The sequence below is a fragment of the Astyanax mexicanus genome, chromosome 19 (assembly GCF_023375975.1).
Source record: "Astyanax mexicanus isolate ESR-SI-001 chromosome 19, AstMex3_surface, whole genome shotgun sequence".
Taxonomy (NCBI): Eukaryota; Metazoa; Chordata; class Actinopteri; order Characiformes; family Acestrorhamphidae; genus Astyanax; species Astyanax mexicanus.
Genome location: NC_064426.1, coordinates 40,632,501 through 40,659,569, shown reverse-complemented (window position 1 = coordinate 40,659,569; position 27,069 = coordinate 40,632,501). Strand labels below are relative to the sequence as shown.

General features: G+C 39.0%; 1 protein-coding gene across 5 annotated transcripts in view; it reads left to right on the top strand.

Annotated features, from left to right (window-relative positions):
• LOC103030484 (ras-related protein Rab-26) overlaps nt 1-27,069 on the top strand; it is a 148,010-nt gene that overhangs the window by 110,860 nt on the left and 10,081 nt on the right. For all 5 annotated transcript variants that reach the window (XM_049467655.1, XM_049467654.1, XM_049467656.1 and 2 more), the window contains exon 6: nt 26,137-26,202. In XM_049467655.1, the coding sequence (XP_049323612.1) occupies nt 26,137-26,202 (66 nt within the window). The remainder of the gene's footprint in view (nt 1-26,136; nt 26,203-27,069) is intronic.

The window sequence follows — 27,069 nt, the reverse complement described above, 5'->3', positions numbered from 1 at the left end:
GTATTTGCGATGTCCCTCACAGTCAGGCAGTAACAGCCTCAGGCTCACAGCCCGGGCGTTTAATATGTTCCTCTGAGATGCCCCGCCAGGCGCTGGCACTGCCCGCTTTCAGCTGCTGCTCGTTTAGATTTCTTTAAGCTTCAGTTTCTCCTTTAACAAGTCGGATCCACGCTGAGCTGGGTTTAAATGAGCGCTCTCGGACTCGGACACTTTAAAACTTCGGGCTTTGGCTCTCTGATAAATTGCCTGTGGAAGTTTGGGTCTGGTTATGTCGTAACCGTCTGCCCAGTAAATTTAGAAACGTTTTGTTGTTTTAAAAACATCAGAAGAGAAGTTCCTGTAATCTTTCAGTCAGAAAGTTCTAAGGGCGGCCGTGCGGCTCAGATCTATCCATCTATCCATCTATCCATTCTATGCCTCAGATAAAATAAAATAGGTTTATTTTCCTCCACTTTACTCTTTTATCTGCTGAGATAAAGGTCTGTCTTCGTATCTGTTTTATCTATTTTGTGGCTCATCTTTTAATTAAGCAATAATACACTCGAAGTTCGTGCTATAACATGTAATATTGGCACTGCTGTGCTGCAGTTTTAGGCACAATGCCGCAGGCCGAGTATAAAGTAGACCAATATTACACATTATATATATATATATATTATAGCACGAACCTCAAGTGTATTATTGTGATTATACCACAGTTATACACCATTATCGCTGTTTATTAAAAGATTTTAAAGAGTTAAAGAGGAGGAGAACATAGGATCTGTTTGGTTATAAAAACTCCGCCAGTTAAAATAGTTCCATAGCTGCTCTGTTTGTAGCTGTGCTGTAAGTTAAGCTCTGCATTATCGGCCATTTCAGTCAAAATTGTGGTAATAAAATAAACGGTTGACAGGAGAGAAATCTGTGTAGATTAAAGTCCTATAGTCCTGCCTATTGGAGACATGGTGTTTCATTAAAGCGCCTCCCAGTGGTGTTTAATCACATCGCATTTGGTTTGTATTTGGTTTGCAAGCGCTGCATCATTGCTAGGTTTCCTGTATGTGGCAGAGTAATACATGGAGAGCTTCGGTTATAGTGCATTACCGGCTGATAACGGCCCTCACAGAACGCCTTTCAGCCAATCACACTGCAGGGTCGGAACTAACTGTGGTTTAAAGCATTTATTAATTTGGTTCAGGTCTTATTTTGTCCCATTCTTCCTGAAAACACATTCAGGACTGCAGGAAGTTCAGTCCTGTATCTGTACGCTTTAATTCAACAGTCATGTCTTTGTAATAATGTGTGCAGCATGTGGTTAAGCATTGTCTTGTTGAAAAACACATGGACGTCCCTGGAAAAAAAAAAAAGGTTTATGTCTTGAATGTTGCTCTAAGATCTATAAATTGTACTTTTTTTAGCATTAATTCATCACAATGCATCACATAAATGTCTGGAAAGCCCTTTTTATCTTTGGTCTGGAAACGAGATAGCGCCACACAAGTTATACAGATCACTTTTTGCATCTTGCTTCCCATCTCCACACCAGATATGGGACAAGACAACACCCATACTTACTGTACATCAGCTCATTATACATTTACACACTCTTAGCATTTACATCCCACATTTAGAGCTTCTTCTGTCTCTGGAGTGCAGCCAGGGTTAAAACCTGCCAGTTAGAAGCTAAAACTAGCCCATTGTCTGAGGTTGCCACAGACGTTCACCACAAGGTATATTCTCATTCCATACAGTTTGTAATTAACGCTTTTTTTTTTTGTAATTAACGACTGTAATAAATTATAAAAGTGGCCCAAAAAACACACACAAATTTTCACCTTTGTGAGTGTTTTCTATAATATGTCACTTTGTAATTTTATCATAATCAGAATGTCAACTATCAAAAAGTAAAAGTGGCAAAATCTGTCTAGGCTCTAAATCAGGGGTGTCCAAACTTTATTTGTTGGGGGCCAGAAGGAGAAATATAAGATTTTTCAAATTGATGTTTCATTTCATGATGTCTCTTAATATTAAACTCCTTAATTACGGCAACTTTTAGACTCATTTGCCCTTTTTCTGCGCTACAACTTCACTCTCTCCACTTTTAGACTCTTTGCCCCGTTTTTCTGCGCTAGAAATGCGCACCCTCTCCGCTTTTAGACTCTTTGCTCCGTTTTTCTGCGCTAGAAATGCGCACTCTCTCCACTTTTAGACTCTTTTGCCCCGTTTTTCTGCACTAGAAATGAGCACTCTCTCCACTTTTAGACTTTTTGGCCCGTTTTTCTGCGCTAGAAATGCGCACTCTCTCCGCTTTTAGACTCTTTGGCCGGTTTTTCTGTGCTAGAAATGAGCACTCTCTCCACTTTTAGACTTTTTGGCCCGTTTTTCTGCGCTAGAAATGAGCACTCTCTCCGCTTTTAGACTCTTTTGCCCTGTTTTTCTGCACTAGAAATGAGCACTCTCTCCACTTTTAGACTTTTTGGCCCGTTTTTCTGCGCTAGAAATGCGCACTCTCTCCGCTTTTAGACTCTTTGGCCGGTTTTTCTGTGCTAGAAATGAGCACTCTCTCCGCTTTTAGACTCTTTGCCCCGTTTTTCTGTGCTAGAAATGAGCACTGTCTCCGCTTTTAGACTCTTTGGCCGGTTTTTCTGTGCTAGAAATGAGCACTGTCTCCGCTTTTAGACTCTTTGGCCGGTTTTTCTGTGCTAGAAATGAGCACCCTCTCCGCTTTTAGACTCTTTGCCCCGCTAGAAATGCGCACTCTCTCTATTCGAAAAATAATCGTCAGATTAGTCGATTACTAAAATATTATTAATTGGTTGCAGCCTTAGTGCCATTTAATCATTGGTTGAGATATTCTCTCATATATTGTAACCAGCTCTGTTACCAGCTCTTTTTATGTTTGCATGATTAAGAAAACGTTAAACGTGTAACTGTCAGTTTTTATCGTGTATTTTTTCGTCCTCGTCTTCATTCTCTGAGAATAAAACCAGTTTCTGTTAAAGTGTCTCCTGCAGATGGAGGACGGCTGATCTGCCGCTGTTGCCGTGATGTTTTTCTGTTTGACAGACGTCTTCAGATTCAGCAAAGTATTTGAACTTGCACGTCAAAAAATATACACAGAATATACGAATCTGATCTCTGCAGATCTGACGCTCTGAAGGCTTGTGTGAGGAGTCAGATAGTGAGACGCTTCTCTGGCAGCTTCTTCATGAAGTTCTTCAGTCAGTGTTCGGTTTACTGGAGAGGAGCTATGGGTTTACTGCACACTGAATGGAGCAGGACTTTTACAGACCAAAGTATGAACTAAGTTTGATGTGTGTGATACACTGTAATTGGTACCACTTTAAAATAAGACTACCTTTATAAAGGGTTTATAAATGGTTTACAATTAGTTTATTAATGGTTACTAATTAGGTTGTAAATGCCTTAAAAATCATTAATAATCAGTTATAACACATACGTAAAAACAGCAACAATATAGATGGCTGTGGGTTCACTATTTGGCAAACAAGAGGTCATTGTTGCCCTTTCTATATATGTGTTATAACTGATTATTAATGATTTATAAGGCATTTACAACCTAATTAGTAATCATTAATAAAATAATTGTAAACAATTTATAAACCTGTTATAAAGGTAGTCTTATTTTAAAGTGGTACCCTGTAAATTAAACATTTAGTCCAGTTAGTTTTGGTTTCACACTGCAGCTCTAAAGATCTTAATTATGTTCTGTCACCAACACCAGTATGGGTGGAGTTTTCACACTGCAAAAGAACTGGACCATGGTTTAGTTGATTCGAATTGAGGCCAACTCTTTTGGTCAGACCGAAATCAGCAGAGAGAACATTGGGAAAACCAAACCAAATCAGAACAAACAAAAACCAACTAAACCCAAACCAACCCCAACCAAACCCTAACTAACTAACAAAACATAGTCAAATAAGACCAAACCAAAATCAAATCAGACCAAACTAAACCCAATCCCATCCCATCCCAACCTCAACCAAACCAGCCCCAACTCTAACTCAAACAAAACAGCCAAACCAAACTCAAAACGAATCAGACCAAACCAAACCCAATCCCAACCTCAACCAAACCAGCCCCAACAAAACCCTAATTTAAACAAAACAGCCAAACCAAACTCAAAACCAATCAGACCAAACAAAATGCAACCCCAACCCAATCTCAACAAAACCCAACCTAACCAAATCAGAGTAAACAAAGTCCAACTAAACCCAAAAGCCAAAACCAACCCCAATGCAACCCTAACTTAAACAAAGCTAGTCAAATAAGACTAAACCAAACCCAAATCAAACTAAATCCAACTAAACCCAAACTAAGCCAAACCAAACCAGCTCAACCCTAACTCAAATAAACCATCCAAACCCCAACAAACCCAAATCCAATCAGACCAAACTAAACCCAACACCAACCTCAATCAAACCCAACACAGCCAAATAAGACTAAACCAAACTTAATCCAACCCCAACCCAACCTTAATCAAATCCTACCTAACCAATTCAGAGCAAACAAGATCCAACTAAACCCAAACCAGCCCAACCCAACCCTACCTCAAACAAAATAGCCAACCCCCCAACAAACCTAACCCAAACCAAATCAGACCAAATTTAACCCAACCTCAATCAAACCCAACATAGTCAATAAGACCAACCCAAACAAAATCAACCCCAACCTCAACCAAACCCAACCTAACCAAATCAGAGCAAACAAAATCCAACTAATCTCAAAATCAAACTAAACCCAAACCAACCCCAACAAAAACTAACCAATCACACTGAAATGATCAGAGAGAACATTGGATAAATGGTTTGTTGCAAATCATTTTGGTGCACTTCCATTTGCCTAGACTAAATCAAATCAACCAAATCTGACAAAATCAAATTAAAACAAACAAAATTCAACTAAACCCAGATCAACCCAACCAAACAAAACAGCCAACCCCCATAGAAACCAAACCCAAACCAAACCAGACCAAACTAAACCCAACCCCAACCCAACTTTAATCAAACCCAACATAGCCAAATAAGACTAAACCAAACTAAACCCAGCCAACCCTAACCACAACAATATGGACCAACCCACACTAACCCTAAACCAAACCTAACCAAATCAGACCAAACAATATTCAACTAAACCCAAACCGACCCCAACCGAAACCAAACCAGCCCAACCCAACCCTAACCAAAACAAAACAGCCCCAAAACAAATTTAATCAAGCTCAACATAAGATCAAACCAAACTAAATCCAACCCCAACCCAACCTCAGCCAAACCCAACATAACCAAATCAGACCAAACTAAATCCAACTAAACCCTAACTGAACCAACTCAAACCAAACTCAAACAAAACAGCCAAATCCCCCAAAACCCAACCCAAATCTAAACTAAACCCAAACAAATCAGACCAAACCTGTAAGGGCTGGTGCCCGATCGAGGCGTCCTCCAGGGCATCGGAGGGCGCGCCAGGCCAGCGCCGAGGGTTAATTGGCTAATTATCAACACCTGCTTTCAACAGCTTATAAGCAGCGCCAACCAGCCACTCGGCGCTGGATCTTTGAAGCTCGTGAGAGCGAATCTATGCCGGTTTTCCGAGCGAGCCCCGGCTCTCTATCTCTATCCCTTTTTCCCTTCGAGTTTGGTGGAGCTATGTAGAGCAGTGAGCTCCATGGCCGCCATCTATCTGTCTCTAGTTTGGTGGAGCAGAGCGGTGTGCTCTTTCTGCCGGCCCTCTCGAGTCTCTGTGTCTATGTGTGTCTGTGTGTGTTTCTCACCACGAGGCACGCGGTTTGTTTACCTTCCCTCTCCCGCGCTGTTCCTCCCCTCTCTGGTGGAGCAGCGTTTAATCCATAAGCACCTCAGTTCAGTTTTGTTTTCGTTGGAAGCCCCTTTTGTTTAGTTAATCCTTCACCTCGTCTCATAAGAGGTAGCCGCTTCCAGGCAAGCCTTAGTTTACGTTTTCTCCCCCTCTCTTTCACTCACGCTCGGCGCGAGGTTTGTTTTCACTCTCGTTTTCACTCTCCGCCCGTTTTCGTTGCTCCGCCCCTTTCGGCGGAGGCCCTTTAAAGAGTGATTAAAGCGGCCGCGTCCCAATCCGCTCGCTGATTCAGCGGTTAGAGCATTGGGCCGCGACCGCGACAGCCTGAGTTCGATCCCCGCGTGGAGCGGGGTTTAATAATAATAATAATAATAATAATTATTATTATTATTATTATTATATATATATATATATATATATTAACGATTATATATTTATTATTATTATTATTATTTTCCTTTTTTCTTGGGTTTACCTGCTTTGAGATCTACTGTTCTGCCATTGGGTTCTACAACTCTCTGGGCTGGAGTGCCACCTACCTGTAGCACTCCACCCCATTACAAAACCAAACTAAATCCAACCTCAACCCAACCTCAGCCAAACCCAACATAACCAAATCAGACCAAACTAAATCCAACTAAACCCTAACTAAACCAACCCAACCGTAACTCAAACAAAACAGCCAAATCCCCCAAAACCCAACCCAAATCTAAACTAAACCCAAACAAATCAGACCAAACAAACCAAACCAAGCTGAACACTTTCTAAGGTCGTATAAAGGAACCTCTGGCAAAAAATGAGGACTTCTGGGAATGACTTTGCAAACTCAAACTTTTATTAGAGTGTATAAAAAGTATCAGATCAGTGAAAGTCACTATAATAAGGTCAGAATTGCTACGTTTGCTTTTTCTGCAGCTGTTAGAAGTTGAATAAAACTGATTTGTTATTTTAACAAGGGGGTGAAATTTACATATTCCACCCTGGGTACAGTTCTGAAGAACGTACTTCACTCTGATTATGATTATGTATGCCTCCCTAATTCTTCTACTGGCTCCTTGGGAACAGAGGCTAGAAGCTCTCAAATCTTAAAAACAAGCATTTTTATACGGGTTAGATTCCTTTCTGCTTAAACTCGTGTTATATAATCTCCATTAAACAGAGCCTGACTTTATTTAGCTATTCCACAGCACAGCTAAACCAAAGCGAGAGAAATCAGTGAGACAGCACCTGTATAACATCCTGTTTATTTATATAACATACAGATAAAGCATGAACGTGTCGGCCCTTAGCAACAAACAGGTATAATAATTGATCATCCTCAAAAATAGCATTTAGAAATATACATGCAATTATACAGCAATTACATGTTTAAAATAACCATTTATAGATAGATAGATAAACATATGTAATTTAATATTAAATCAAAATAAATCCACCAAATAGAAAAAGCAAAAAAAAAAAACATTAAAAATGAGAAAAATGGATATTACTAAATAGAAAAATGAGAAAATATAGCAAAAATAAATTAGGAAAAAAATAAAACAGATTAGAAAAATTAAAGATTTTTTTTTGTTGAAAAAAATTGTTTTTTGTAAAATTAGAAATCAAAGTGAATTAGAAAAAAAAAATAATTCTCTGTGAAGTTTTTAGGTGCGATTTCTTGATATTTCTGAGGATGGTTACTTGGATGAACTTATCCTGTACAACAGAGGGAACTCTTGCTCTTCCTGGGGCATTCCTGATGAGTGCCAGTTCCATCATCATACAGTTTTTGATGGTCTTTTTTGCGACTGCACTTGAGGATACTACATTCAAAGTTCTTAAAATTGACTTTCAAATTGATTGACTTCATTTCTGATAATTAAAGTCATTTTTTTTACTTGTCTTTATTTAGTTGAGTAGTTCTTGCTTCTCATACTATGGATTAGAACATTACTCAAATATTCACTATTCACTGTATACCTGTAACTCTACCTCTTCACTACTTTACTTTAACTGATGCTCTCAAACACTTCATTAAGAGACAAGAAATTCAAGTAATTAACTCTTGATGAGTTCAGCACAGCTGTTAACTGAAAGCCTGAATTCCAGGTGACTCTACCTTATAAAGCTGACTGAGAAAATTATTTTTTACTAGACCTTTAACCTGTGTATAAATGATAATCATTAAAAGTTAAAGGAGTAGTAGGTCATGATTAGAGGTGAAGATGCTCTGATTGCTGTGTAACGCAGGTCTGATTAGGCTGAAACTCTTTGTAGACGGTGTGGTTGGATGGTGATGTTGTGTGTATGTTCGGTGGAGGATTGGTGCCAGTGCACCAAAAATAGCCCGGACTCTGCCTCCCACCCACCTACCAGCCTGCGGTGTCAGATTCCTGAACCCTGCCTGCCTGTGCTTTCATCCATATACACCCCAGATCAGACTGAAGCACAGTGACGCTGAGTCCTCACAATCAGACTGAGCTCTATTCTGCTCAGAATCACACCACTATAAAATACTACAGTCCTGTTACTGATGTATTTAAAAGCCAATCAATTGCTTTACTAAGTTTAATCCCTGTTAACGTGTTGATGGTTTCATTTAGAGACACACACTGGCTTTGTAAAGAGCCCTATAAATTTATAAATCTTTAGGCGAGCCATCAACCGTGCACCATGAAGCTTTAGAGACAGATTTAGAGCATGTTGGTGTGTCTTTGCTATCATAATGACAGGAAAAGTACCCCTCACGCAGCTCGAAACCTGCAAACATGCATGTACTAATTCTTTTACTTATTCATGGGTGTGTTTTGGGCCTAATGTGAATTAGACCAATCAGGGTGTCGCTTGACAAACCAACACTAACCTCAAACCAAACCTAACCAAATTAGACCAACCCAAACCAAATCAGAACAAACAAAATGCAACTAAACCCTAGCCCTATCCAAATCAGACCAGCCCAGCTCAACCCAAACTCATACAAAACAGCCAAAACCCAACAAACCAAACTAAACCCAAACCAAATCAGACGAAACCAAATCAGAGCAAACAAAATTGAACTAAACCCAAACTAACCCTTACCCAAACAAAACAGACAAACCCACACTAACCCCAACCCAAACCTAACCAAATCAGACCAAACCTAACTTAGCAAAAATCAGACCAAACCAAACTAGATCCGATTAGAGCAAATCAGATCAAACCTAACCAAATCATACCAAACCTTCCGTAAATAAGGCCTAATCAGACCAAACCTATCCAAATCAGAGCAAACCAAAACAAATCAGACCAAAACAATCCAAATCAGACCAAACTGAACCAAATCAGACTAAACCTTCCCTAAATCAGGCCACATCAGAGCAAACCAAATCAAATCAGATTAAACCAAATCAGACCAAACCTTCCCTAAATCAGGCCAAATCAGAGCAAACCAAATCAAATCAGACTAAACCAAATCAGACCAAACCTTCCCTAAATCAGGCCAAATCAGAGCAAACCAAATCAAATCAGACTAAACCAAACCAAATCAGACCAAACCTTCCCTAAATCAGGCCAAATCAGACCAAACCAAACCAAATCAGACCAAACCTTCTCTCAAATCAGGCCAAATCAGACCAAACCAAATAAAATCAGACCAAACCTATCCAAATCAGAGCAAATCAAATCAGACCAAACCAAATCAAATCAGACCAAACCTAACCAAATCATACCAAGCCTTCTTTCAAATCAGGCCAAACTGAATCAAATCAGACCAAACCAAATCAGACCAAACCAAATCAGACCAAAACAATCCAAATCAGACTAAACCAAATCAGACCAAACCAAATCAGACCAAACCAAATCAGACCAAAACAATCCAAATCAGACTAAACCAAATCAGACTAAACCAAATCAGACCAAACCAAATCAGACCAAACCAAATCAGACCAAAACAATCCAAATCAGACCAAACCAAATCAGACCAAACCAAATCAGACCAAAACAATCCAAATCAGACTAAACCAAATCAGACTAAACCAAATCAGACCAAACCAAATCAGACCAAACCTAACTAAATCCATCAAACCAAACCAAATCAGACCAAACCTAACCGAATCAGACCAAATCAGAGCCAACAAAATTCAATTAAACCCAAACTGACCCTAAACAAACCAGCCCAACCCAACAAAACGGACAAACCCACACAAACCCCAAACCAGACCAAATCAGACCAAAACTTAATGAAGGCAGTCTGAGACAAATGCATGGTCTCGGAGAAGAGTGCAGATCTAACAAATGGTATAAACTGGTATAAGTAAGTCTAAACACTAGCTCTTTCAGTTCTCAAAAGAGAGGAATATAATCTTAATTATATTTTATTTATATATTATATTGAGTTATATTGGTCTGTTTGCCTGTGTTACACCAATCCAGTGCAAATAAAAGCGTTTTTAATGTTATTTTAGCTGAGAATTTCGCTCAAATCCAAACTGCATCTAAACAATCATACCTGTTTACTGAATATCAGCCAGGAAAGCAGTCTCTGACTCACTGGCACACTCAGTCTTACCACAGACAGCGCCATATGTGGAACTGGAGTCAACATTGGACTGGAGCTCTGTAGCACGGCGTTGAGTTTAGCCTTCTGTGGTGAGCTCGTGGCAGATGGTGTTTGTGGGATTTGACCTTTAATACTGACGGTTTTACTATGCTATACTGGCTTTACTGTTTCTGACACAATCTAATGTTTTGGGTTTAATCAACAGTGAAAACTTCAATCTGTGTACGAGTATGATTCATTATAAATTGTGTAATAAGTATAACAGTTGTTTTATAGTTTGAAAAATGCTTTAGACCCCAAAAAGATCTGAAATGCAGTAATGGATTTGTATTACAAAATAGAAAAATTGTCTGCAGTCAAATAAAAGAAATAGGAAATTTTAGAAGCACCGCTCTATATACAGCTCTGAAAAAAATAAGATACCACTTAAAATGATAAGAAAACCTCTGGAATATAATCAAGAGGAAGCTGGATGATCACAAGCCATCAAACCACCAAACTGAACTGCTTGAATTTTTGCACCAGGAGTAAAGCAGCATAAAGTTATCCAAAAGCAGTGTGTAAGACTGGTGGAGGAGAACATGATGCTAAGATGCATGAAAAAACTGTGATTAAAAACCAGGGTTATTCCACCAAATATTGATTTCTGAACTCTGAAAACTCTTTTCTTTGTATTATTTGAGGTCTGAAAGCTCTGCTTCTTTTTTGTTATTTCAGCCATTTCTCATTTTCTGTAAATAAATGCTCTAAATGAGAATATTTTAATTTAGAATTTGGGAGAAATGTTGTCTGTAGTTTATAGAATAAAACTACAATGTTCATTTTACTCAAACATAAACCTATAAATAGCAAAATCAGAGAAAGTGATTCAGAAACTGAAGTGGTCTCTTACTTTTTCCAACAAAATAAGAGTAATATGCTTTTATATTTAAATTTCCTTTGATTTTTATTTGAGTTTGGACAGTATGGACCCAAAATATTTATAATATATTTGTTTTCTCTGCTTAATTTTATTTTTATTTAATATACACCAATTTCTGCCTTTCAGGGAGTTATAAAGTTTGAGAAAATAATTATATATGATTATAAATGTTAAAAACAATGTAACTTAAAGAAAGATTAGAAAATTTGTATATTGAAATAGTTCTCCCTCTACATCCCATAATATCATTAAACCATTTATTAGAATTTCAGTGTTTAATTTATGTGGAATTTGTTTTCTGTGAATAAGCTGAAAGAGTTTGTTGTTGGGAATCATTTGCTTCTATCAGGTGTTTGGATGCTCCTCCTTTATTGTGATGTCACAATAAGTAAATCTGCATAGAACCACTCTGGCTCCACCCCTCACCCATCAACCGCTGCTAGAGCCCCGCCCACTAGATCCAAGATCAACTGAAGAAATGCCATATCAGAGTACACAGCAGGATTATACACAGCTAGCAGACTTCTTCTGAGGGTGGGATCTATACCTACTGTCTGTGGCAAGTCAGCAGACTTTTATTTGCTTAAAAGTGACAGAGCCCTTAAACTGAAAGGTCTGAAACTGGAAAAAAAGGGTAAAAAGAGAGCTGGAGAGATTTTTTTTTATGTAAGAGTGATTTTGAGTAAAGAACTGCATGAACGTGTTTTGTTTTTAGCCTGTAGACCTACCGTGTTCTAACTTTAATATTATATATTTGCATTGCAACACTTGTGAGATTGGTTGGTTGAGAGAGAGAGAAAGAGAGAGAGGGAATCATGGCCTGATGGCACAGGCTAAATAAACGAGCAGGCAGTAATTAAGCACTCGTTAGCAGGGGAGTTCCTGTAGCCTTGTAGCCGTAAACAAAACACCCACCATCTGACAGTCGACTGCTGCGGATCTGCAGGAGACTCTCACGACCCTGAGCATCAGTTTACACACCACGGGGGAAAAGGTGTAAAATCAACGTGAGAAATCAGGTGTATCTCGTTTTTTCACACTAGCATTACATTTACATTCCGACGTGTTCACAACATCTAACCCTCAGAGCACATCTCAGACACTCTGCATGTGTTTTTATTAATTAAACCTTTAATTTAACCAGGTAGAGGATTAAAAAACTATTCTTTTTTACAGTAAAATAGAAGCCTGATAAGACACTTTTAAAGAAAAGAAGAGAATTATATAAAAAAACACTAACTTGGCTATAAGTAGGCCTGTTACAATAATTACATTATATTGACTTATCGTACAATAAATGGAAATGATCGCAATAATATTGTGATATAATAATCATGATATTTTCTGATGTATTTATTATACAGAGTAGACTGCAACATGATTACTGTAATTATTATATTATCATTATGTCAGTGGAATTTAACATGCATTAAAATCCTAAAATAACAATAATATCGTTTATCGCAATAATTTCTGGGACGATATATCGTCCACCAAAAAAAATTACGATGCTACCCAATCGTGCTACATTTGGGAAATTGTAAAAGAGGCAGAATTTGACTCTCTGAATGAATGAAGTTATACTTACATAGAGCCTTTCTAGACACCCAAGGATGCTTTACACTCAACACTCTTCCACACACACACTGGTGAGAAGCAGCAGCCAATCACACACAGCCTACTCTCAACCAGAAACCACCGTCCATCCGGAGGACAGCATCAAGAACTGAGTTGTTGTATACTACCAAGGATATGAATTATTATACACATTATCAGGCAGCGATATCACGTTAAGAGTTGTTATTGTTAAAATAAAAGCTTAGGTATATATATTTTCTAGTTAATATACATCATTTTAAGCAGAACGAAAGGAGGCAGATAACTGTAATTGTTTTTTTTTTAAATCTATTTTTGCTCCTCTTCTCTGGAAGGTGGTGGGTATTAGTTTGCTAGCCCATATATCCTGCCTATTGGTAGCTATGCAAAGTTTTACATAAGCAATAAACAGAAACAATTTAAAGTTTTCTCTGCTGAGAAGTGTTGGGACATGTCCAGGTAGCTGCACTGTTAAAATAGCAATACCACTAGGTCAGAGTGCACCTGGCTTGGTTTACTGAATATTACATTAAAAACTAATTCTCTTATTGCTTATTGCTTATGTTAAGAGATTTGGTACTTTTCCCATCGTTACGATAGCAAAGACACACTATATTGCTAAAGTAGGCCAAAAACATCATCACAAAAATACTCTAAAGTATAACTCTGTAAAAAAATGAAGAGAGCACTTCAGTTTCTGAATCAGTTTCTCTGATTTTGCTATTTATAGGTTTATGTTTGAGTAAAATTAACATTGTTGTTTTATTCTGTAAACCACAGACAATATTTCAACATTTCTCCCAAATTCCAAACAAAAATATTCTCATTTAGAGCATTTATTTGCAATAAATGTCAGACCTCAAATAATGCAAATAAAACAAGTTCATATTCATAAAGTTTTAATAGGTCAGAAAATAACATTTGGTGGAATAATCCTGTTTTTTAATCACAGTTTTTTTGTGCATCTTGGCATCATGTTCTCCTCCTCCACCAGTCTTACACACTGCTTTTGGATAACTTTATGCTGCTTTACTCCTGGTGCAAAAAAATCAAGCAGTTCAGTTTGGTGGTTTGATGGCTTGTGATCATCCATCTTCCTCTTAATTATATTCCAGAGGTTTTCAATTTGGTAAAATCAGAGAAACTCATCATTTTTAAGTGCTCTCTTATTTATTTAACCACTAGTTTTGACTAGAATCGAACTTTTCCTATGGGATTCTTCAGTGCAGAGTAATAATCCTGAAGTATGAGCTGAGATTAACTCAACATTAACTCAACAGCACCAGGGTAAAATTCCCCGTCCTCCTGAGAGACGAGACACTTGATGTTGACAGTGTGTTACAACATTATTTAGCCATATTTGTCCTCAGACAAGCGACACAGGCTCCTTTCATCCGTCCGCTACTTTACATCCGTCCTCAATCCATTCTTCACGCAGTCTCAGTCTCAGTGTCAGGTCCTGTGTGTACACCGGCGCGTCCCCCGGCGCGTACCTGCTGAGCTGTGTTCTCCGCTGATAGCTTTGAATGGAGACGCTGATCTCCTCACCTTGGGCTTTAATAGACGAGCGTCCCGAGCGTTAGCGGCCTGGCTAATCCTGCGGATGATGAAACGGAGGGAAAGCTATTATTCGGGTACAGTACAGAACCTGTACTCACGCTGCATGCTTTCTTCAAAGCAGTGCGTGCAAAGCTGCGGCGCGCTAAGCCGATTCAGGGCTGACATGACAGTTTTACGTCGGTTTGAAGGGAAAAACCTCGCTAAAGTCTGAGTACCTGAGAAGATGCTGCTTCTGTAGATACAGCTTTACACTGAGAACACATAGCAGCAGATACTGTAAAACATACATCTTATTCTTTTATCTTTATGTGCGTCTGACTGACTGAAGATACCAAGCGATTAATGCTAACCATGCTAACCCTAGACCAGACCTGGGCTTTGTACGGAAATACACATTAAATACACCAAAAAAGCCCTGTGCAGAGCGGAGCTTATTTTACCACTAAATATACATACTTTTCTGGGTCTAATAATCAAATGCACACCAGAAAAACAATCTGTAAAACAGAACATTGCCAGTTGTGTTCATTATGTATGTTTCGAGTAGTAATACTGAAAAATAAGAAGAGTTTGAAGTCCTATAAAACATGAAAATCAAAGGGTTATCATATCACACCACTAATTTTTTTCTTAATGCTCTCTTTCTTATGTATTCAGGATATATTTCAAGAGATATTACTGTATCATTTCGGAGTAATGGAATACCAAACTTAGGAAAAATCTATTTTCAGTTGTTCAGTTTAACCAGTAGTCCTTGTAGAACTGTTAGAACTAAAGGTCGGAAAGCAGGTCGCAGTTCTCGCGAGCGTTGGTCGCGGCCGCCTCGGAAAACTTACAGAGTCTGGTTTGAGCTCAGAGGAGCTCCGGCACAGACACGAGAGCACCGCTATTCCTCCTACTACACCTCAATGCAGCGCTGCAGTGAGTTTCAAGCTGTAATTTTACTTCTTTAAAAAGATCAAAAATAAAGAAAATCCTACCTGGGCTGCTTTAAATGCTCTTAGATTTCTGTCACTGAACACGAAAAAGAACTGAGGGAGAACAATCATACTGTCAGGAATACCCAGGCAGGGTGACGAGGAAAGCGGACACAAGTGCAGGTAAGGGCGAAATAAATAAATAATTTATTAAATAAATAACAAAGAAACAAGGAAACGAGGAACAAGTAAACATGTAACAAAGATAAACGAATAACCAAAAACCAAAACAAACCAGTGAAACAAAAGAACATAAGCTAAGCCAACAAGAGATAAAGATAATAAATAAACAGGGAATATATACAAGGGAAGAAACTAGAAATAAACAAGGAAAATAACTATAAACGAGAAAACAAGAAATAAACAAGAAACAAGGAACTAAGGCTATAGGAGACAAGGAAACACTGAGAAAAGCTATTAAACACTGAGAGAGACAAACGACAGGTGAAGGTGCAAAGACCGACGGAGACAAAGTGGCAGAGGAGGGCTATTTAACAAACAGGAAACACACTAGAATTGGAAACACCTGGGGCAGGGGCGGAGCTACAAATGAGAAACACATGGAAAAGTACTGAGACAGAGCACAGGGGCACAGGTCACGTGGGACACACACAGAGACATGAGACAGGGCTAAGACGTGACACATACATTTTGTATAAAATGAAGGGATGCATTTTTCAAACACTTTTTCATAAATGTTCATAAGACGTCCTCTATAAATACAGGCTGAATTATCTACTGTTTTTCGTTGAACTCTTTTCGTGGTCCTCCGATAATTTTAGTCCCGCCTGGACGCACATCTCTGAGTTTTGTCTCCTCGCATTTAATGAAACAAAATATCTATTTGTCCACTGCCAAGCACTGTAATTACACTTTGGGTGTGCTCCGTTTCCACAGAGATTTATGTTAAAAACACAACAGCGAGTGGAAATGGAGGAGCTACTGAACACCGTGATGTCATGTGACCAAGAAAAAAGCCTAAAAACTTACTGGTTCTCCTGTTTTTTCATTTGCAGCTCAGATGCAAGAGTTTTATCACTGAGTAGAAGTGTGAAATATCCAGATAGGGATTTACACTTTTTTTTTTTCACTTAAACTGGTTGCTCGTAATTAGCTGAATATTTTCCCACAATATGACCCTTAAATAAAGATCCACGCTAATTAAGAGACTGGATAAGCCCCTCCCACTGCGAAATCCGGGGCCGATATCCCCGGACCCTTATTAGCCCCCTAGCAAAGAACCGGCATATCTGAGTCCATATTTACAAAGCGTCCGGGAACAAAAGCTCCGTTCTGAGACGCCCCTTTATCTCTGGCTTTGAATCAGCAGTTTGATTCCGGAGCATTCCATTACGCCGCGTCCATTACTGCGCTCTGTGCAGCTCTATAACAGAGGAAACTGAAAAACAGCCACACAGACGACTTCACACCAACTAATTTACCATCTAAAACCTGACACAGTCCCCGATTTCCATACCGTACGAGTCTAATCCCCTCAGACTGCCGTCGCTTTATAAACAGACCATAATTATAGGCCTGTAGCTCCACATATTAACACACAAACACAGAGCAGCGCGAGACGTGAAACTCAGAAACGTTCAGAAAACGTTGTGATGCAAACCATTATAACGTCAAACGTTTTTAACATTTCCATAATGTTAGTGCTCGTCTAGCTGTGAACCTTACGTGAGAAACTGTGTTCTAATAACATTATGATTCAAATTATAAAATTACGCAAAACGTTACTATGCCATTATGTCACACTTTTTTAACGTTTCCATAATGTTAGTGCTCATCTAGCTGTAAAACCTATGGTAGAAACATTATAATAACGTTATGATGCAAACCATTATTAGGTTGTTAAAAACTTGTGACGTTTTTGCGTGAGCAAATCAGCAAACAAAGATGTTTCACAAACGTTATGTGAGAAACTGTGTTCTAATAATGCTGTGATTCAAATCATATTATTATGCAAACCAATATTGCACCATTTTTACATCACACGTTTTTAACGTTTCCAAAATGTTAGTGCTCATCTAGCTGTGAACCTTACGTGAGAAACATTTTAATAACACTGTGATGCAAACCATTATTAGGTCACACATTTTCAGAATGTTTCTACCGTAACATTCACATTTAAAACATGTGTCATAATAAAGGTTTGCAGAACCAGGTTGATTTTTGGGTGTAAGCCTCCCAACTAACAGAGAACGTTATCAGAATGTTTAGAAAGGTTTTGAAAAGGTTTCAGGAAGGTTAGCCTGTAATGTTACAGAAATACTGTTCCAGGCACATCACGTGAGAAACATTCTAATAACGTTGTGATGCACACCATTTTACATCACACATTTTCAGAATGTTTCTCAAGTAGCGATCACTGCTAAACGTTAAAAACTTGAAAAGGTTCCAGGAAGGTTAGCCTGTAATTTTACAGAAATAATGTTCCAGGAACTTTACGTGAGAAACGTTCTAATAACGTTGTGATGCAAATTATTATTATGTCACACATTTTCAGAATGTTTCTAACGTAACATTCACAGCTAAATGCTAAAAACTTGTGACGTTTTTTGCGTGAGCAAATCAGCTAACAAAGATGTTCTATAAACGTTATGTGAGAAACTATGTATTCTAATAATATTGTGATTCAAATTATAACTATGTTACAAGTTTTCAGAACATTTCTGGAACGTTTGTTCTCTGTCAGTACCATAGACTGTATATAGCTGGACAGAGCATCGTCTCTCAAAAGTGAAGCCACCACAGGTCGGGCGCCCCCTGCTGTTCGGTTTCAGAAAGCTGTGTAACCCCACCCATCCCCATAGCAAATCCCCAATGGCAAAACAGACAACTTTCAATCACGTTTTTTTTCCAATATACTGTAATTCTACCTCCATTATTTAAATGCAGCAGCTAGTGTAGCCTCTGCTTATATTGTCATATTTTTATATCCCCACAGAATTCGTTTTTAAAAACGTTATTCAGCTCTATTCAAAAAGGTGTGGTTATTGTAAAAGGGCTGGTTATGGGTGGGACCAATAACAGACCGTCAGCTCCGCTCCGCTCTGCAGCCTGTGACCTCGAGGCAGCCCTCAGGGGCGGAGTTATTTAAATGAGTCTTTCTCCCTCCTCTGGTCTCTACTGCGCTCTACAGACTCGGGTATCAGGATCGGCAACATGGAGGAAGATTTTGGCTTCATTTTCATTCAATGAATGGGAACGGCGACACGGCGTCCATCTTTTTTACAGTCTTTGGTCAGTACAGGCTAACCTTACTGAATCCCTTTTTATAACATTCTCTAAAAGTTCTAAATGTTCTTATAATGTTCTCTGATGTTGATTTTGCTGTCTAACACTATTTTTTCTCTGTGTAGCTCTAAGTATGACTTCACACCAACTAATTGACCATCTAAAACCTGACACAGTCCCCGATTTCCATACCGTACGAGTCTAATCCCCTCAGACTGCCGTCGCTTTATAAACAGACCATAATTATAGACCTGTAGCTCCACATATTAACACACAAACACAGAGCAGCGCGAGGCGTGAAGCTCAGCTCTGTTTTTACAGGCCGGCTGTAATGAAGCTCGGCTGCAGCGGCGGCTGTAATTGATTTAATAGCGGCGGCGCTCGGCGTGCTCCGTGTGCTCGGTGTTCGGCGCAGGAGCAGCGCTATGTAATGTTCTCTGCTGAAAAGGCTTTTACTGTGCCAATCACAGCACAATGAGCTGGAAGTGCAGGAGACGCAGGGCCTGTTTTACCCATAATACCCACAGATAGTGGGCGAGGTGGCGAACATGCGAGAGGAGAAGAGTCCCACGTTGCACAGAAAATAGACGAGTCTCTGGAAGCGTGTTCTCATCTGCTCATCTAATGTGAGAGTAGTGAGAGTGATAATATTTTATATTAGCAAGTGAAATCTTAAATGTAGTCTAGCTTATACAGCTCTGAAAAAAAGATTTTGCTATTTATAGGTTTATGTTTGAGTAAAATGAACATTGTTGTTTTATTCTATAAACTACAGACAACATTTCTCCCAAATTACAAATAAAAATATTCTCATTTAGAGCACTTATTTACAGAAAATGAGAAATGTCTGAAATAACAAAAAAAAAGATGCAGAGCTTTCAGACCTCAAATAATACAAAGAAAACAAGTTCATATTCATAAAGTTTTAAGAGTTCAGAAATCAATATTTGGTGGAATAACCCTGGTTTTTAATCACAGTTCTTTTCATGCATTTTGGCATCATGTTCTCCTCCACCAGTCTTACACACTGCTTTTGGATAACTTTATGCTGCTTTACTCCTGGTGCAAAAATTCAAGCAGTTCAGTTTGGTGGTTTGATGGTTTGTGATCGTCCATCTTCCTCTTGATTATGTTCCAGAGGTTTTTAATTTGGATTACAACAGATTACGGTGCTGGTGATTCTGTATCTACTGTAACTGTAGATTAATTACAGAGCAGTACGGGTACAACAGATTACGGTGCTGGTGATTCTGTATCTACTGTAACTGTAGATTAATTACAGAGCAGTACAGGTACAACAGATTACGGTGCTGGTGATTCTGTATCTACTGTAACTGTAGATTAATTACAGAGCAGTACGGGTACAACAGATTACAGTGCTGGTGATTCTGTATCTACTGTAACTGCAGATTAATTACAGAGCAGTATGGGTACAACAGATTACAGTGCTGGTGATTCTGTATCTACTGTAACTGTAGATTAATTACAGAGCAGTATGGGTACAACAGATTACAGTGCTGGTGATTCTGTATCTACTGTAACTGTAGATTAATTACAGAGCAGTACGGGTACAACAGATTACAGTGCTGGTGATTCTGTATCTACTGTAACTGTAGATTAATTACAGAGCAGTTACTTTAATTCAGACTTTGGTCTTGAGTTGCAAGTTCAGTTGGCTCAGATATAATATAGTATAAAATATAGTCTGGCTGGGTTCAAAAACAATGCCCGACTTGCAGACTCAAGAGGGTCTGTTATAAATTATTCTCTGTGCGTTGGAGCTTTAAAAAGGATCACAGAAGAATCATTCTTTCATCCAGTTTCCTGATTTAAGCAGTTTGTTTCATGTGAAGTGCAGATTCAGGGCTGTACAGCTTAGTCAGAAACGGCCAGGAGATCACCCTGTCATGAAAAGTATCTCATTCATTCATTACTCTGTAATTACTCTGTAGTAAAGATAGTATAGATACTATTATTTAATAAAATACTTCTGTAGAAGTTAAATAAATATAAACTCAAGCTTTTTACTCTTTAAGTAAAAGTGTAAAGGAAAAGTACTGGTTTCAAAACTACTTAAAGTATAAAAGTAAAAGTAATTTAAGGGGAAAAAATAAATTTTACATACAGAAGAATGTAAATATATTAAAGTTAAAGTTATATTAGTTGGACTGGAGTTTGGAGTCTGGAGTTCTCTTGAGTCTCTGCACGGATCATCTTCATACTAGGCTACATACGTCTGCAATGGTGTTGCGAAGTGGTTGCTATGTGGTTGCTAAGGTTTTACTAGGCTGTTGCTAAGTTGTTGCTATGATATTCGTGGTGATTGCTATGGTGTTGCTAGGTGGATGCTAAGGTGTTACTAGGTGGTTGCAAAGGTGTTGCAATGGTATCCAAGAGGGTTGCTAAGGTGTTGCTATGGTATCCACAGTGATTGCTATGGTGTTGCTAAGTAGTTGCTAGGGGATTGCTAAGGTGATACTAGGTGGTTGCTAAGGTGTTGCTACGGTATCCGTGGTGGCTGTAATGGCATTGCTAAGTGGTTGCTAGGTGGTTGCTAAGGTGTTACTAGGTGGTTGCTAAGGTGTTGCTACGGTATCTGTGGTGCTTGCTATGGTGTAGCTAAGTGGTTGCTAGGTGGTTGCTAAGGTGTTGCTATTGTATCCATGGTGCTTGCTTTGGTGTAGCTAATTGGCTGCTGGGTGGTTGCTAAGGTATTGCTACGGTATCCATGTTGGCTGCTATGGCATTGCTACGTGGTTGCTAGGTGGTTGCTAAAATGTTACTAGGTGGTTGCTAAGGTGTTGCTATGGTATCCGTGGTGCTTGCCATGGTGTAGCTAAGTGGTTGCTAAGGTGTTGCTATGGTATCCATAGTGGTTGCTAAAGTGTTGCTGGGTAGTTGCTAAGGTGTTTCTATGGTATATGTGGTGGGTGCTATTTGCTGTGTGTTGCTAGCTGGTTGCTTAGCAATTGCTAGGTGGTTGCTAAGGTGTTGCTATGGTATCCGTAGTGGTTGCTATGTGGTTGCTAAGGCGTTGCTATGGTATCTGTGGTACACCAGTGAAGTATAGATAATGTCTAGTTTGGTGTATCATGTCAGGACCTGGTCACTGGTATAGCGTCAGTCTGAGAGGAAGATGATGATGATGATGATGATGATGGAGCTGAGAGGATGAAGATGATGATGATGATGGAGCTGAGAGGAAGAAGATGATGATGATGATGGAGCTGAGAGGAAGAAGATGATGATGATGATGATGATGATGATGGAGCTGAGAGGATGAAGATGATGATGATGATGATGATGATGATGATGAAGCTGAGAGGAAGAAGATGATGATGATGATGATGATGATGATGGAGCTGAGAGGAAGAAGATGATGATGATGATGATGATGATGATGATGATGATGATGGAGCTGAGAGGAAGAAGATGATGATGATGATGATGATGATGATGATGGTGATGATGATGGAGCTGAGAGGAAGATGATGATGATGATGATGTTGATGATGATGGTGATGATGATGGAGCTGAGAGGAAGATGATGATGATGATGATGATGATGATGATGATGATGTTGAAGATGATGATGATGATGGAGCTGAGAGGAAGATGATGATGATGATGATGATGGAGCTGAGAGGAAGAAGATGATGATGATGATGGTGATGATGGAGCTGAGAGGAAGAAGATGATGATGATGATGGTGATGATGATGGAGCTGAGAGGAAGAAGATGATGATGATGATGATGATGATGATGGAGCTGAGAAGAAGAAGATGATGATGATGATGATGATGATGATGATGATGATGGAGCTGAGAGGAAGAAGATGATGATGATGATGGAGCTGAGAGGAAAAAGATGATGATGATGATGATGATGGAGCTGCGAGGATGAAGATGATGATGATGATGAAGATGATGATGGAGCTGAGAGGATGAAGATGATGATGATGATGATGGAGCTGAGAGGAAGAAGATGATGATGATGATGGTGATGATGATGATGATGATGATGATGATGATGATGATGATGATGATGATGGAGCTGAGAGGATGAAGATGATGATGATGATGATGATGATGATGATGGAGCTGAGAGGATGAAGATGATGATGATGATGATGATGATGATGGAGCTGAGAGGAAGAAGATGATGATGATGATGATGATGGAGCTGAGAGGATGAAGATGATGATGATGGAGCTGAGAGGAAGAAGATGATGATGATGATGGTGATGATGATGGAGCTGAGAGGAAGAAGATGATGATGATGATGATGATGATGATGATGGAGCTGAGAGGATGAAGATGATGATGATGATGATGATGATGATGGAGCTGAGAGGAAGAAGATGATGATGATGATGATGATGGAGCTGAGAGGATGAAGATGATGATGATGGAGCTGAGAGGAAGAAGATGATGATGATGATGATGGAGCTGAGAGGAAGAAGATGATGATGATGATGGTGATGATGATGGAGCTGAGAGGAAGAAGATGATGATGATGATGATGATGGAGCTGAGAGGATGATGATGATGATGATGATGATGGAGCTGAGAGGATGAAGATGATGATGATGATGGAGCTGAGAGGAAGAAGAAGATGATGATGATGATGATGATGATGATGATGATGATGATGATGATGATGATGGAGCTGAGAGGATGAAGGCTGCAGGTCTCCTCGTTCCTCCTCTGTTCTATAGTTAATGCACATGGATTTGAGATGCATCTGAGAGACTCAGAACATCTGAAGATCTGCCTTCAGAGAAAAAATGTCACCTCTGAAAAACCTCTGAAGAACCTGAGCTCAGATACAGAATACAGCATATATGAGCTTAACTGATAATAGTCCTGCATCTGTTTATCTGTATACTTAATTATTATCATTTTTGAACAAACATTCTTATTTAATGTTTATTACAATTATTAATTTGTTTTTGATATTTAGTGGCATATCTATCAGACAATGTAAATTACGTTTTGGCCCTATAATATCATACTTAATATCCACATGGAGAACCATAGAGAAACTGACTGGATCAGTTGTAAAATGGCATCGTCATTCCCCACTTTTTTACAATTATAATCTTTCAGTAAATGCTCCTTTTTGCTGCCCGCAGTGGTCTCAGAGACACATTAAAACATTTAATGATGTATACAGTGATGAAGGCCTAAAGTCTTTTCAGGACCTTCAATCTCAATTTGATATACCGAATACTTCTTTTTATATGTATTTACGAATTAGATCAGCACTTCGTGCTAATGGGGTTTTAACAAACACAAAGCTACCCATACATCCTTTGCGCAAGTTAATTTTACAGGGTGATGACACCCCAAATTCGGTCTCTAAGATGTGCAGAAATATTTGGACTCAAACCTTACTGGACATAATATCCATCCAGCTATCAACAGCCCGGATACATGGTGCCAAAGCCAGGACATGGAGAAGGTGGCGGGACGCCTTTGAAAAGGTGAAGCTGCTTTTTGTACCAAAGTGAACTTTCAAAAGTGGACGGTTATGACTAATTGCTGGAGCTGTTATACATTTATTTTATTTTATTATTATTATTTATTTATTATTATTATTATTATTATTATTTTTTTTTTTTTTTCTTCTCTTTAGAGGCGAAAGTATATTGATACATCTGGGTGGGGCTGTCAGGAAAGGGGGGAGGGAATTGTGGGTGGTTGTTTAAAAAAAAGAAAGAAAAACAATAAAAACAATTGTTCACAAAAAAAAAAAATTTAATTTGTTTTACTACATAGTAAATGAATAGTGAAGTAAGTTAGACTGTAAAGGAACACATAAGGAATTATGTAGTGACTGTCATGATGAGCACAGAATTGCAGACACGTGCAGATACTGATAAAAATAAACAGATGTAATACGTGGTTGATACAGAAAACAGTTAATCACCAGAAACCAGAGCAATGTAGACAAAACCATACCATAAACCTGAGACAGTCCAGAGTTCATACACGAGAGATCCAGCAGCAGAGGTAATCCAAGAGGCAGTAGTGAAAACACAGTCCAGGTAATACACAAGCAATCCAATATCAGAGGCAAAGGCAATAATCGGCGTCGAGAAAACAAAAGCAAGGTCATACACAAGATAAACTGAGACAAGAGATATAGAACGCTTTGTAATGAGGAGAACCTACAATACGCGGCGTGGGTGTTTGTGTGGAGTGCTCTTTTATAGTGCCAGTAATCAGTATTCAGGACTTCCTGGAGGAAGCAGGTGAGGTGTCACGTGATCAGGTGAGTGCGTGATGTCAGCGGGTGGTGCATTCTGGGTAATGTAGTTGTTGACCTGAGAACCTCCGTTAGAGCTGGGTGTGGAAGGGACAGAGGAGCTAACAGCACCAGACGTGACAGTGACTTAAAAGTATTAAAAAACAAAAAATACTCTCTTATCTCGTGTGGTTTCTGAGGCTGGTAACTCTGATAAACTTATCCTGTACAACAGAGGGAACTCTTGCTCTTCCTGGACTTTCATATGGCACTCCTGATGAGTGCCAGTTTCATCCTCATAACAAAGTTTTGGATGTTCTTTTTTGCTTTAATTTATTTAGTTGAGTAGTTTAGTTGTTGCTTCTCATAATCTGGATTAGAACATTAATCAAATATTCACTATTCACTGTATACCTGTAACTCTACCTCTTCACTACTTTACAACGAGTTCGTCGTTTGGTACGAATCCTGGTCATGCAGCTTGCCATCAGCTGCCAGAGCCCTGAGAGAGAGCACACACAATTGGTCTTGCTCTCTCTCTGGGTGGGTACAGTAGATGGCGCTCTTTCTCATCACTACTAGGGTGATGTGGATCAGCACAGGGCTGCATCTGTGAGCTGATGTATCAGAACCACCAGAGTCGCTGCGTTTTCCTCCGAGCGTTAGCACTGTTCAGCATCAGCACCAGAAAAGGGAAAAAGAGGCGGAGTCTGGCTTCACATGTATCGGACGAGGCATGTGCTAGCTTGGGGGGAGTGATTGGGGACCAGTGATAGGGGGAGTCCTAATGAGTGGTTTGGGTAATTGGCAGTGTAAATTGGGGATAAAAACATATAAACATATTAATGTAAAAAAAACATATTTTGGTTTGTTTAGCACTTTTTACTTACTACTAATAATACTACTAATAATACTAATAATTACATGTTTTCCTTCATAGTTTGGATAAATTTACTGTTAATCTACATTGCAGGACATTTTTAAATAATGAAAAAACACTGAATTAAAGGTGCTGCCTTGATTGGTGATAGTTGAAAAAGAGGCGGAGTCTGATTTCACATGTAATTCAGAGGAGGTGATTGGGTGATTTCTGCAATGAAGCTTTGGTTTATTTCCCTCCTGCTTTTTTCACATTGCCATGCATTTGTTTTCATTGCTGCAACTATTTATAACCCAGCCTTTATTGTGCTCTCTCCATCTCTCTCTCTCTCTCTCTCTCTCTCTCTCTCTCTCTCTCTCTCTCCCTGCAGGCCTGGCTGTCAGAGATTCATGAGTATGCTCAGCAGGATGTGGTCCTGATGCTGCTGGGTAATAAGGTAAATGTGAATGTTTATACGCTTCTCCTCCGTTATTGTAGCGCCCGGCTGGCTGTAGCAGGAGCAGACGAGCCACAACTGTTAGTTTAAGCCAGATGCTCACTATAAGACTTGTAGCCCTATTTAAACCTACAGTTTTCCCTGATAACAAAGACAAACAAAAGTGTATATATATATATATATATATATATACACATATATACAGCTCTGGAAAAAAGAAACCACTTAAAAATGATGAGTCTCTTTGTTTTTTTCCAAATTAAAAACCTCTGGAATATAATCAAGAGGAAGATGGATGATCACAAGCCATCAAACCACCAAACTGAACTGCTTGAATTTTTGCACCAGGATTAAAGCAGCATAAAGTTATCCAAAAGCAGTGTGTAAGACTGGTGGAGGAGGAGAACATGATGCCAAGATGCATGAAAAAAAACTGTGATTAAAAACCACCAGGGTTATTTAACCAAAATAAACAAAACTGGACAAGTGCTGGATTTTAATCTACAAAGATTTTTCTTTTAAAAAACTTGTTTATTCGGGTGACTAAAGGGCTTCTGTTTATTTACAGTACGCTCAGAATTCCACAATTTTGACTGAAATGGCCGATAACGCAGAGCTTACAGCGCAGCTACGAACAGAGCAGTAATGGAACTATTTTACTTGGCGAAGTTTTTATAACCATAATCAGATCATATTTTCTCCTCCTCTTTAAGTCAAAATCTTTCAATAGACAGTTTTAATGGAACTGTGGTATAATCACAAGCAATAATTCACTCACACAAGGTTCGTGCTATAACATGTTATATTGGCACTGCTGTGCTGATCTGCAGTACTACAGTCCTGCCGAGTGCCAATATTACACTTTTT